Source organism: Parambassis ranga, chromosome 20 (genome assembly GCF_900634625.1).
Source record: "Parambassis ranga chromosome 20, fParRan2.1, whole genome shotgun sequence".
NCBI classification, from domain to species: Eukaryota; Metazoa; Chordata; class Actinopteri; family Ambassidae; genus Parambassis; species Parambassis ranga.
Window position 1 is genome coordinate 13317387 of NC_041040.1, and position 14687 is coordinate 13332073.

At 42.4% G+C, this 14687-nt stretch overlaps 1 protein-coding gene across 1 annotated transcript; it reads left to right on the forward strand.

Moving 5' to 3' along the window:
- Positions 1–1121: 1121 nt before the first annotated feature.
- Positions 1122–4952, forward strand: pi15a (peptidase inhibitor 15a). The gene is made up of 6 exons (XM_028433278.1): positions 1122–1239; positions 1349–1679; positions 2297–2415; positions 3465–3597; positions 3681–3796; positions 4674–4952. Exons 2-6 carry the CDS (start codon positions 1401–1403, stop codon positions 4807–4809), a joined length of 783 nt encoding a protein of 260 aa, XP_028289079.1. The 5' UTR covers positions 1122–1239; positions 1349–1400; the 3' UTR covers positions 4810–4952.
- Positions 4953–14687: the final 9735 nt, after the last annotated feature.

Consider the following 14687-nt stretch of genomic DNA (forward strand, 5'->3'; position numbering starts at 1 on the left):
TATAGCTAAGACAGAAAGGAGCGTTCTGGGTGCTAAAGATTTCCTGGCTAAATGGAATAGCCCATATTTCTCAGCGTTCTTTGGTCATGTAGCACCACTTCTCTACTCCATTCTCATGTCATCCATCTTTTCAGAGGCAAAAGATCACTTCAAGCAGCAATATTCACCTAATCTGTCATGATTTATCCTCTTACTCTTGACAACTTTCTGTCCCAGTGCAACCTTCATTACACTGAGGATGTGCAGCAGCAGAGAGTGGGAGCTCAAATGTATGGACGACGGAGTGGAACAGAGGAGAAACTCTTTGCTGTGCAGCACGCATGAGCGATAAATCCCTTCCACCAATTCCAGCACCTGAAAAGTCCATCACTTCCAAGAAGATTTTTTTTTTTTTTTTTTTTTGCAGGAAAGCACCAGCAACAGGAAAGGAGAGAGAGAGAGAGAGACACAGGGGAAAAAAAGCAGAGAGAAAAAGTGCTCCTGCGTCACGTTGCTTTAATTTGTTCACCAGCTGCCAATGAAAATGATGAGCTGCAGAAGGATTTTTTTTTTCCTCTCACTTGGCTCAGCATCTGTGCTGGCTAACCGCACAGCTGGAGCCACACTCTGAACAAGTGTAATCTTTATAGTGTAATGAATACGACAAAGAAGACTGATGGGACACATGGACCCAGCTCTAACACAGACTTCACATCAGTGACCAGTGGAGCATGTGGATGCTGCAAATTGGTCACCTGTGGTGGTGCAGATGTGCTGTTAAAAACCTCAAATGACATATACCCACATAATTCACATAAGTATATGAGTCAACACATAATATAAATGACTAAGAAATAGTTAATATTGAACTATTTATTGCTTCTACCACCCAGAGGAATCGTGCATCCACCCTAAATCCTACATCTTTTCAACTCCTGCAGCTGCGTAAAAGCAAAGATGAATATGATTTGTAGTAAATGGGTTAAAAAAACTAAACACAACGCCTCCGAATGATGCTGTGTTTCAGGTGACAAGGAGGGGCTGCTTGTGCGTCTACCTCTGAGGCAGGCGCACTTCCTGCACTGTCCACTGCAATATATAAAGCCGCAAAAACGGGACTTCTCCTGAAACACTCACAAAGTTTGCAAAGCGCACAAAGTGCTCACTCGCAGCCCTCCCCTCTCTCCGAACTATTACAGAGGTTTTAGAGGTGATACCGCCTTGGCAACGCAGGCTCAAGGTACCGCCGTGCACGGAAAGGTAGGAGCAAAGATTCTGTTTCTGTACTGTGTTGTAAAAAGAGAAGCGTCTTTATCACATTTACGCGCAAAGCTGCAAAATTACAGCTCTTTTTTTGGTTCCTTTTCAGACCTCTCCAGGACGCGGGATATTCTGTCTGCAGTGTCATTAAAAAGCCAATCATGAAACCTCAGTTATTTGCCATAGACTTCATATTTCTGTGCATATCCTGCGGAGCAAATGCACTGGCCACGACTATTCCTGCTGCTGCGTCCGCGTCCTCGCCAGCCGCCAACATCACCCATCTTGGCGCAGCGCACAGCAACGGAACAGACCCGGCTACTCTCTCTAAAAGCAGGAGGAAGCGTTACATTAGTCAGAACGACATGCTTGCCATTCTTGATTACCACAACAAAGTCAGAGGGAAAGTGTTTCCTCCAGCCTCCAACATGGAATACATGGTGAGTGAAAGCTTGATTCGTTTTTATATATGCACAGTTATTCCCTGACTTTGCATTCCAGATGTTATGCTACTGATCCAGGAAGGTGTAGCTAAATATATAAAGGGTTAATTAATGCAATAAGGATGATCTAAAATGAAATGAAAGAAGCGTGATGCATGCTTGAGGTTTTATGGCATCTTCAGCTGTTCAGCACATTGCACAGCAGCAGACCACCAAAGTAGTCACTTCCAAAGGAAGAGGGGTCTGAATGATGCCAGTGGGAATTCCCAAACTTACTGCTCCTCTTAATACTGTGTAATTATTTTAGTTGGTAGCATAACAGCTCATACTTGAATTTCAATTTGGCATCTCCCTTCGCCTTCATGAAACCACAGTAGGGAGAGTCTCCATTGGAGAGCTTCTTTCATCACAGACATGTCTACATGGCACACTGGGAAGCCGAGTTCCTCCTCCTATGTAACCAATTTGATGGATGACATGAGTCTCTCCATGGCAACACCTGCAGCACTGCTGTGACCTCAGAAATGCAGACTCTTTATCTCACGGGCTGCTGCTAAACGAAGATCTAGTGTTGATATTTTTCCATCACTTATGTAATGGGTTTGTGTGTTTAGGTGTGGGACGACACACTGGCGAAGACAGCCGAGGACTGGGCTCATGCCTGCCTGTGGGAGCACGGACCACCTCACCTCCTCAGGTTCCTGGGTCAAAATCTCTCCGTCAGGACAGGACGGTGAGTGAACTCTGACCCCTACCTTACCCTCCCTCCCTCTCTCCCTCCCTCCCTCCCTCCACTGACATGTGCTGCCACTTTCAGAGACCTCTCGCACTCTTTCTGTCTCCTGGCAGTCATTGCCGTTGCCTTGAAGCTCCCTTCCTCTTCTCTCCTAAAAGTTTTTGCACGGTGACCCGGTGACTGCTTGAGGAATGCTCCTGTGACCCTTCAAATAAACAAAAGCTGTTCTTTAAACCATGACCCATGAGGACAAAGGCCCTGTCCCTTTAGTGGGTCTTGACTTTCCATTCGGAAACACAGAGCACCTTCACGTGCTGCTACATTTTTAGATTTTATTGAGCAACAACATTAGACTCAGGGGAACACAGCTTGTGCTGAGTGCTCAGAAAGAACAACATAGGTTCACTGTCACATATTGTATGTGCACAAGCAGAAACTCTCAGACGAGGCAATGAATGCATCCATATACAAAATCTTTAGCAGGCTTGAAACAGATAAGTAAACACAAAAATAAATGAAGCACACATTTTGTGTAGAAACTCAGCATAAAGCCTGGTGAGCGAGCTTACAACTGGACAAGGAGAATTTGATCGCTTTCAGGCACTAGAATTGTTGTTTGGCAACAAACCCTCTCTGACTCTCTGGAGGACCTTTTTAAAATTACATTGTCATTCAACATCTCAAAATATGCCCAGGGGCCTTTACTCATGTTTCTTACAGCTGTGTATCGGTGTGTGTGTGTGTGTATACTGTAATCTTGAACTTTGGTAATTGTTTTTGTGATCAGACAAGCTTGAAAAGTAGCAGATGTTCACACCAAAACATTCATATTAATCCAGACTGTGACAAAATCCTGGAAGATTTGTCCAAGAAATGACCTCAAAGAAGAAGAAAGGGAAATCAAAATCCAACCAAACCCCAAGAGTTATTTTAAAAAAAACTTTTTTTTGGTGTGTGTCTGTGAGGTATGACTACTGGTGAGGCTGTACTGTATTATTGTTGCTCATCATCTTGTAAATGTTACGTTATGTATGCTTCTTTCACAGCTATCGCTCGATTCTTCAGCTGGTGAAGCCCTGGTACGATGAGGTGAAAGATTATTCTTTTCCGTACCCCCGTGACTGCAACCCACGATGCCCACTCCGATGCTATGGACCCATGTGTACCCATTACACACAGGTACGTGCATGCTTCTCACTTATCGTGTAGTTAACTTGCTGCGGCGGTGACATCTGCTAACAGTTTATCTTTCTGTTTTGCAGATGGTGTGGGCAACGTCTAACAAAGTCGGCTGCGCTGTGCACACCTGCCACAATATGAACGTGTGGGGTTCAGTGTGGAAAAGGGCGACGTACTTAGTTTGCAACTACTCACCTAAGTAAGTACATTAGGTAGACTGGCGACTAATGGTGTAATATTACATCACACAATATCCAATAGTGTTCATTAAGAGGGCCTGTTAATTCTAATGAACCTGTTCACCTGATGACGGCGGGCTGACGACTGGCCTAATCCCGGCACAGTCGACTCTGTTCTGTGCTGCGTTGTGAAATGCCACCCATGCTGCTGGGAGATTCAGATAACCTCAATACAAGCCTGTGTAGCGGTACTGCATTACCAAAGCACCGCTGGGCCACAAACCAGAAGAAAAAGTCTCTCAACAATTCTAAGAATCAAAGCCCGCCTGGACTTGTGACTGACTTGTGACCTAGGCTCTTTAATCCTACTGGTCTGACATGTATGTAAGAGTAACAAGTTCATGGCACTCATGACCTGTTTTAGCTCCTTTAACTAGAAATGTGGTTTGAGACACAGGGTGTGTTTGTGTTTGGACACAGTTTCACTTTCCACTCTGCAGAGGTCATTGACAACTATGAGAAGTTTGTAGCCAGGTATTTCATTTTAGCATCTAGCAGCTGGTCTGTGGTCTGAGAAAAAAATGCAGTTCCCCCCGTGGCCTCTGGGGGCTGGCTCAGGCAGTTCCATACACTCCTATGTTAAAAACCTTTTGGTCATCCACGTCATGGATGCTTTGTTCCACCACGTCATATGACTTAAATCACCAAAAATATTAATAGTAACTATGATGACAAAGACTTACTATACGACGGTACTATGGCAACCATCTATGTAGAAAATTCAGGCTAAAAGAAGCAACAAGAGCAAAACAAGCACCGGCAGAATCCGGACGGAAACAGCTGTCTGCTCTGAGGTCACCCTCAGCCTCATTCACACTGCATGCTTCTGTCTTCCAGGGGTAACTGGATCGGAGAGGCTCCCTACAAAGTAGGCGTGCCATGCTCTGCCTGCCCTCCCAGCTACGGCGGCTCGTGCAGCAACAACATGTGCTTCCCCGCTCTCAAGACGAACTACCTGCACTGGTTCAAATAAACACAACATAAGCTGACAACCTACAGTACCACAGAGACACTTATTTTTTAATCCAGTAAGGATTTGCACAACAGTCGTGGACCACACTATTTTGTATATATGGGCTTATTTAAAGACAAACATACATTTGAAGGCAGCAGGCGGTTCTTTGTTGATGACTTGTAAATGATCTGTAAATTAATTTGTTGCATTTTTACCAGAATAATTTATATGTAAGATGGCTCCCTAAACAGTGCGTACTGCATGTGGTGCTGCAAACACAGTTTACCGGTGACGATGTGGTAATTAAGGACACTGCCACCATCGCAGCCTCTCATACCTGCTCACTTTGGTGCTACGGGCATCACACCTTCATGCTGTGTGCTCTGCCTTCACAGGAATGTTGTGATATAAGGATCAAAGCTTTTGACCTCAGAGGGGGAAACCTGCGCTGGCCGGCCATGTCAGCTTCACACGTGCTTTACAAACTTCAGGTTTGTGTTCTGCAACAAGTTTGTTGACAAAAGTGCAGAATGCACACCTTGATGTCGGCGTAGGTGACAGCTCTGTTGTCGAAAGCTCGTTGATTACGGTGCATTTTTTCAGTTTTAATCTGCACTACTTTCACTACTTTTCATTACAAACATCCATCCTCTGGGACATTTTATTCACATTTCACATAATATTTATTTTAAAAAAGGAGCACATACAGTAAAGCTGCCCTACATATTTTGTTATGATCACTGATGTAGTCTTGTTTTTAGGCACTCCAGTGCACCTTAATTGTTTGTAAATTTCCAAAAATACCAGGAAATGATTGTTTGTTTTTTTTGCAATGTGTAGATAATCATTTATACCTTGACTATCTTAAAACAAGTATACTGTAAGTTATTCATTTTTATATTGGAAAAAAATATTTAAGTGATATTCATTTTGTCTTGTTTTATAAATGTATTGCAGTGTAATAAAAACATATTCAGCATATTCAAGAAGACAAAAACATTTTCAGCACTGACTGTATTTAAATCAACAACAGCTATTTATGCAGTGAACTGTGTTCTTCTTCTTCTTGTGTTTTGTACTTGTAATAAAAATGGTCTATTTTGATTGATTGTTTTTGTACAATTCTGGCTTTGCCTCTGGCTAAAACACCACTTCTGTGTTTTCTTAATATTGATAAGCTGCTCTTTTCTTTCTTAGAGGAGCGAAGAAAAAAAAAGGTACAACTGAATCCTAATAAGAGGGGGTAAACGTTGGCCTCCACTGTCTGCGTCTACATAAAAGAACAGGCGGCTGATGGGGTTTCAGGGGACCCACTTTGTTTGCCTATCTAGACAGTGACCTTATAGAGAAGGAGAGAGGAGGAGGAGGGAAAACATCTTACTATGTGGCCAAAAGTAAATGGACACCACCTACAAACTTTAGTATCCTGCTGGATTGTTTGTAGATCTAAAGGTGGAGGAAATCCTCTTAGTGATTGTCTGCATTATTGATTGATTGTCCATGATTAATCAAACAGCCCATTCTACCATTATATGGACAAACCAACAGAAAAGGTTCATGTTTTTAGACTAACAGTCCTAAATGTCTTTTCATTGACTAATTATTGCAGATTTAGATGATAACTGTCCTCCTGACCTCTTTACCCTAGTGGCTAGGTGTCCTCATACTTTTTGCCATATGGTGTATATCTCCTTTGAGTGGATGATGATGTAGCAAAGTGATCAAAGAAACATTTTAGTGCGATTTGTGACACAAGGCAAAGAATACGTGGAGAGCATCAAACAGTCTGCGTGAAAACAAATGAGGGGTTTTAAAGCCTGACGTAAAGGGAAACGTACAAAAATGACTTTTTCAACACCAGCTCCTCCAACATTAACAAGAGTCCTGAAGCCGACAGATCACTTTGTAGAAATCACGACCTCCAGAGAGCGATCCACGTCAGAGGTGACACCATCAATAATGTCAAAATGATCCTTCATGCAACTTGCAATGGCCAGAAACAGAAATATATTAGTGAGTTATTGACTTCCACCTGAGCTGCATGTGCATGGGATACTACTTTCAACCACAAGCTAATCAATCACACCTCAAATTTACGAAGCATCATTTTAGACATCGAGTGCAAAAACTGGATGGCGATAAACATCTTTTCGGACCGAAATGTTTGTTGCACTGCACCTCACTTTGGTGGCTTGGATGACGATGCATCCCATTTTCATGCTAAACTTTGCATAGCGTGCAGGTTTCAGACAACTTCCTGCACACTATTAAGAAGCATCAACTCTGCAGCCAGTCAGTGCTAACAGAGCAGCACATTCCCTGGAACCGACCTGCACAGAGTATTCGAGGAACACATTAGTATGCATGGGAAAAAATCCGTCTGTCTGCGCAAATGCCAGAGTCAGAGCCAAACAGATGATTGGTGGATGTTTAAAAGGCACATCATCGGGATGTGGAGCAGGACGCAGCGATAGGTTTGACAATCTGCTGTCGACATTTACCTGGCTTATCCATCAACAGGGAGTCCGAGCAAAGGTTAAGAATATGGAATTGGGCTACAATGAAAGCAGCTTCTGATGCTTTAAAGATATGAGCAGAAAAACACCTGCACATTGAGTATGTACTGGAAAAAACATAATACCATTATTAGCATGCTCGACATCAGCAGCGCTGATGGATCGGAACACTTGGAACATCCTGTCCACCTTTCGGACATTTTCAACTTCCTTTTAACCTCACTTATGCTTTCATTCAACACCAGCTGCAATTGTTTGGACATATTAGTTTAGCTTTAGCATTTCATTTTTTTTAAACCTTCTTAGATTTGCTGTGTATGACCAGCCCCTGCACTTCAACTGCCTTCATCAAATTTGAGATCTTACATCTGCGTTCAGTGTGCTTGACCTGAACACACTTAGAGAACTGACACTTGCCTTTATCTCTTACTACTTAAAGGTACGGTAGGAGATTTCATTCTGATGCACTTTTTGTTAAATTAGTGTAACTTCTCTTTACAATCCGATAGCAACCGATTAGTTCTGCAGTTTCGCTTTAAAACGAAGAATATGAATCATCTGTGGAAGCTATAAAACACTAAAAACATCAGCCAATCCTACGAGGCGCACCTGCACGGAGTATTGGCTGGTTGGCTGCTCTCTTCCTGCTCTGCGCGCACCAGAGAGGTACGTGCATGATGGCCGAAGTCACAGACTGGTTGGGAGGTGTGGTTTCGGGGTGAGCTCCGAGAGAAAGGGGCGTGTGTTTACTTTTAAAATCTGGCTGACTCTCACTGAGTTTTCAAAATCTCCTACCCTACCTTTAACTGAAAATTCAACTTATTTAACCGGAAGACAACCGCGTTCAGTTGTTAGACAGTTTAACTGCTTTCATCTCAAGGACGACTGCCATAACATATGTTCTTCAACATAAAGTACCTTTAGGTACTTCCACAGCCACTTCACACTCTTTCAGGGTATATTTTACCTGCAACATCCACCAAAAACACTTCAAACTCATAAATCTCCAACGTCACACTCTCATTCAAACTTCAACTCACTCAGTGATTCAAGCAGTGGCTTGAATCACTGCTATACCCTGTTATACAGGGTTGTCCAATAACCGGAAGGTTGGTGGTTCAATCCCAACTCCTCCCTAGGTCATTGTTGTGTGTCCTTGGGCAAGACACTTCACCCGCACTGCCTGTATGACACTGCTTGGCAGCAGCCTTAAACAATTTCCCTCTGGGATTACTAAAGTATCTAAAAAAAAAAAAACTTCAACTACAGTCAGTAGTTAAACCTCTGTTTGGACCTCTGTCAACATCAGTATGCGGACTGAAGCTTTGGTTGTTGTATCATATGTTCTTTTGTGGATACTGTATTTACATGCACATCAATATATGTGTGTCTTCATTTTGCTTTGTCTGAAGTCTTCATCCTTGGTAGTTCCATGAGAAAAATACCATTTTATTAGAGCTCACTTCCAGACGTAGAGATGAAACAGATTTTTGGTCTTAAACTGCTGCAGCAATAAATCCAGTAGAAATGGTTCACGCTATCAGTCGGAGTCAACATCTACTGAGGCAACAATGACGCATCTGTAAGCTCATCTGAAGGCGCTCTCTTCCTAATAACAGGCGTGAATTACTGACCTGTCAGATAAAACTGTTGCAGCTAAAACAGATTCGTTTCGTTTGCCTCAGGTGTGCAGCCATCCAACTGCATCTGAGTTTTTATCAGTATAAATGAGTGTGATAATGAAAAAGAGGGATACATCTTGTGTGTGGTATTGGTTTAGCTGTGCAGCTGCAGAAAGACTTTCCCTTATCGCCTCTGTACTCTACAACCTCTCTGCCCTCCCTGACTTCACAGAATGGTTGAAGACTTGGCTTCTCTGTGCCTCCAGGGGGATATTGGGAGAGACTTCTTTCTAATTCATTGTATTTTTTTTTCTTGTTCCTCCATCCCTCTTGGAAGCACAACAACTATGTTTATTTTGCTCCCCCTTGTAGCTCAACCAACGGAAATGCACCCAATGCCCTGTCCAAGCCTCACTCTGCCTTCAAACCTCCCCAAAATCCTTCACTGGCATGGCAGCGCTGCAGCTCAAAGACCTCAGAGGGGAACTGCTATCCGGGCAGAAAGCTGAGTGTATGAAAACAACACACTTGGCTGAGTAAAAATCTCCCTCGTAATTAATTAAAAATGTGTCTGCTTTGACTCAAATCTATACTATTGTATGTATGTATGTATGTATGTACAGGAAATGTTTTTAAACATTGCAGCCACAAACCTTTCTACTTGGTCACAATAATGCCATCTATAATCCTTGACATCAGTAGTCCTGGACCAGCAAGGACTGCTTTAGAACTGGTTATTTGGCTGCAAATCGTGATGAGCAGGATTGAGTGCAAAGTCATTTGTACTCACATATTTACGTCTTCTGTAAAATCATTTCAATCAGTTCTGATTGGTCAGCTCCAGAGACCACAAACAAACGACTATGGGGACAGCTAGCACTGTTTTACCTGTTTACCCTCAAATCCGACAAAGATAACATTAAAGAGGAAAACACCTGCCCCTGAGTGTGAGATGAGTCATCAGTGTTTCTCCAGTTTTCTTAGGCCAGATATCTGTGTAGGCTATCTGGTTTCCTGTAGCCATTGAGCTTTAAGTTTTAAAGGTTGGGTAAATAGACACTAAATTAATAATGTTTATTTAATTGCTATCTTGAATTAACCCTAATATTTCTATATTTATAAAAAAAAAACAATAGCTGGCAAATTTATACTTAAATCGACAGCATTGGTCAAATGTCGCTGTTAACCAGAATGCTAATTATCACTGTTATTATGGTCACATGCTCACATTTCCACACACTGCACGGAGATCTCTACAGAATGGTTAAACTGTCCGTGTCTAACATGGGTCAGATGAGCGCCTGTTGAAATATGTGTTTCCCCGAGTCTGATGTCAGCTACTTAAAGCATGTTTTGGGATCTCCTCAAATGTTGGCATGTGCATGTTAAAACCCTTCTGCTGCCATAAATCTTTAGGGGCAGCACAGTTAACTGCAGGGCGGTTTTTTCTTTTCTTTCTTTCTTTCTTCTTTTAAGCTGGGTGCTCTTACTTCAAACAAGGAGTAAAAAATAAAACTTCTTCAGGTAAACAAATCATTTGCGGTGTCTCACGTGTCTATTTTTGTCTGTAATTCTGTTTATTCGGGAGAGAGTTGCCATAATACGTGGGGGGAATGTCTTATTTCTCAGAGGTTTTCATGGCTGGATTTACACGCAAGAAACACGCAAGCAAGCGCCGATGAAATAAGACACCATTTCAGTTTGAGCTGGGTGGCTTATGTTATGGTCACTTTTCTTGTCTGGTGACTTTTCCTTGGCGAAGTAAGTTCCTTCACATGGTCTAGCAACATAAAAACAGCATATCTGGCATACTTCAGTACAGATATTCCATTTTACGACAGAGGACGTAAACTAGTGTTATATCATAAAACTGTATAGTCTATATCCACCTCATATGTGACATAAAAGGTAATGACATGCTGCACGCCCGACATGTCAGAGCCCCAGTGGATATAAGAATATGACAAACTAGACTTGACCCTTCTGGTTCAGTCTAAGAACATAAACTGAGGCAAAGGTGGAACATGTTCAGTGTTTGCCTTCCATATCCTACTGTAGTCTTTGTCTTGGATGAGGCCATGCTAGCCTCCTTGCGGGGCCTAGCAGGGACTTCAGACAAGCGACATCCTGCAGCTGCAAGGCATGGGCCAAAATCAATGTCTTCTTAGAAGCAAAGCGCTGGGAAAGTGCTGCCTAATCAGATGGGCTTCCTCCTGACTCTCAACTCTCTTTTACACCCATAGTCAACAAGCTCAGCCAGGCTTTGATGACTTAAAGTATACTGACCTCTTCACTCCTGTGATGTGTCATGTAGCTCCATTCAATTCCTTCAAATGGGACATCCTGTACAAACACACACAATAAAGAAATCACAAAAATGTCCTGTTTCGCTATTCATAAAAAAAACTCAGGTTACTGTTTTTTATATTTCTGAGTAGGGTTTCAACATCCAATGTGGCAAACCAAACCTCATATCAAATCCAGGAAAATGCATGATTATTGCATTGGTGACATTAGACCAAAATGTTTTTGGCATCGTTGTGAAGTTTCTTGGTTTGAACCACAAGCAGCAACACTGTCAAACAGTGTAATGGGAGATTCAGCTAGAATTACTTAATTGGTACCTTCATGAAATCTGACATAAAACAAGGGGGTATGTGGATCCCCGCAATTCCCCCCGGCCTTGAGTCCCTCCACATTATCACTTTACCCAAAACCTTAGCCTCATTGTTAGTTCAGGATCTCCCAGTAATAGAGCGGGGGGTGGAGAGGTGCCTCGGTTTACCCAGGACTCCTTTTGTGGTAGAAAAGTGGGGGAGCTGAAACATTTTACTTTGTCATCAGAACCTTTTTTTTTTTTCTAACCTGAACTGAAGCCCACTCAGAGATGCACACTGTCTGTTGGTTGTATGTTAAAGGACACTGACACCTGGTGGCTATGTGAGCATGTTCATACGTTTCCTTAAAGGTTTTACGTTACAGTAGAAGCATGTGGAATCTATTAAAGATACACACACCACTGCTCATGAGGCAGAATCCAGCTGTAATTCAATTTAGGGCTGTGTGTCATATGAAGACATGTCTGGTTAAAGACCCATTAACATCATCAATCTTTTCAGACAGCAGTTATTTAATTAAAGACATTTTTGATCGTTTTAAAGACAAAATAATACCGTATATAGGAAATAATAAACCATGGTGAATCCTAGTCCATGTTCTTGCATAAATATGCAAGACTCATTTTTCCTTGTAGACAATGCATACGGAGGAACATATGGAACATGTCATGATTGTTTTCTTTAGGTTGTAGCCAACACACACAGACACACAGATGTACAGCATGGATGTGATACAGGAGGAGGATGTGGGTTGGAAGAAAGACATTCAAAAAAACATGTGAGGGCCCTTAAAGGATCAGTGTGAAGTGTTAGGTGGAATTCTGTTAACCAGAAACGGAGCCTAACATTCTGTTTGTATGAGTACATAATTACCACATATGCTGTGTGTAAAGTTGGATAAACCCCTCGAAATGGGGTTTTGAAGCTCATCTGTACAGACCTAAGGCAGCAGCAACTACGTCCTTAATAATTATGCTTAAGTTAATACAATTTAAACAGGTATCTTATTTAAAACGTCACCCTTCTTAGGGTGTACGCACTGAGAAAGGGAGGTTCCATTTGTTTAGTTGTAATCTGTAATCTGACCATTGGACCCAGTTTAAACAGCTTTGCAAGACAATAACAATTCACTTTTCCTAAAATAGCTAGATTTAAATGTTGTACTCTGACTATTCAGTATTCTGACATTGAACCAGGTGTATGTACTACAGGTGAGTATTTCTGGTGCTTTAAAGCTCGTCCCATCTTGTCTTAGTGAAAACACAGGAAACAGATAAACTGACTGATCAACTGCTGAACACCTCACCAACAATCTGATTATAACTAAGGCTGATTATAATAAGGGTGTGTTTGTTCCCTGTTCACAGATGCATTGGCAGCTCTTGACCACAAGGGGGTGGATGTAGACAGACTAAACCCAGACTGACCTGAGGTGCATATCAGAGGCAGCCTTCTGCTGAACACTGCTGATAATGTCACAAAAGCAATGATGTAGAACATCTGCCAAATGACCTTGATGCTCTTTACACCCTTCCTCACCCTGACGCCGTTCCAACACTGCGACCTCAATTCAGCTCAACCAGAACCATTAGGGAACAATGTGCCAGATAACGCAGGCCAACAAAAAGTGTTCTTCGAGAGTGTTTGTGTGGGTTTACTGTTGTGTCCAGAGGCTACTGTTGTGTGGATGTTGGTCCTGGCACAGATGAAGCATTCTGCTGGGTTCATGGGGTTTCTCGCACGATCACACGCTGAATGGAGGAGGCACAGAATAGAGCATCTGGCTTAACAATGACTGTGCTGGTAAGATAGGAAGAAGAGGGAGAGGAGGACAAGCAGAGGAATATGATTGTGTGCACACCCCAGACAGAAACATGCAGGTCAGAGAGTGACAGCAGCACAGCAGTAAGTTGTAGCAAACAACAGAAAAGATGATTGAAATAGATCTCATGCAAACTGCTAACTCAAGAAACCCAGGCATGAAATCATTTATATTGCTTTACTGCTGGCGCAAATAGTGTATTTACTGGCAGGCATTGTGATAAACATTAATCAGAGAATGTCTTGTCCGTTACAGATGGCCTGACCTAAATTACCACACTGTAAATCACAGAAATCCCAGAGCAGTTGGTAAATATTTCCTTCATCCACACAATTTAATTTTCATAGTCAGGGTCAGAGTCATCCTCTTACAGTCAGGCTTTGTGTGTTACAGCTATAACCTTAATGTAATTTAAGTCCTTTCACATTCCTGAGACCATAAAACTTATTTTGAGTGTTTAAAATAATTACATGTTTTATGTATTGACTCATATATTTATGTTATGAAACCACATGTGCCAACACACACACACACACACATCCCGTCACTATGCTCGCTGCCTCACCTCTCACTCTCACTGACTGTCACACACACGCACACTTATATCTAATCTAAATGTAGTGCAGCATTAATTCTGAAGCAGATGAATGAGTGTTTTCGGTGTTGCTTCCCTCCAGGGACATGTGAGCAAAGGGAGAGCAGTGCTATTTCAGCTGCGGTGAAAGAGTGAGGAGGAGGAGGGGATGGGGGGGTCTGCTGGGTCTGACCACAGAAAGAGGGCCGCTGCTGTGGCTGTGGCCGAGGCTACTGCTACTGACCCAGGGAGCAGACAGTAAACCCTGGGTTTATGGAAGTTCAGAATGCGGTGGGTCTCCGATGTGAGAGCTCTTGTGCCACATTTACAGAAGTAGGTTAGACAGCGGGGGCACTATATGTATATGGTCTTCAGTACACACTGATCTGGGTCATCTTAACTTGGGCCAACGATACAATTTAAAAGAATTTTGTGTTTGTGCTTCTTCTTTACACTTCTACGTTATTGTCTGACTGCTAGCAACGTAGGCTACAATTTATTTAATAATGGAGTCCAAGAATGAAAAAATAAATGACCCTTTAGTAGAAAATCAAGCAGAGAAAACACCAGTAAATAGACGAGAAGCCACTCGGAACACCACATAGATGTTTCTGGGGGGACCTTAAAAAGTGACGGACCTTGCAAATGCTCATGAATAGCGCGACCAGGACGCGAAAATCTGCAAATCTGATTAACTTCAAGAGTCAAACGTTCTTCGTGCACGTTAAGTGAAGTTGCAGAGCT

Bases quoted from the DNA above. Each gene is read 5' to 3' on its own strand.
- pi15a (XM_028433278.1), top strand. From the start codon at position 1,401: ATGAAACCTCAGTTATTTGCCATAGACTTCATATTTCTGTGCATATCC. The intron at 1,680-2,296 runs GTGAGTGAAAGC...TTGTGTGTTTAG, and splicing joins CCTCCAACATGGAATACATG to GTGTGGGACGACACACTGGC. The intron at 3,797-4,673 runs GTAAGTACATTA...TCTGTCTTCCAG, and splicing joins GTTTGCAACTACTCACCTAA to GGGTAACTGGATCGGAGAGG.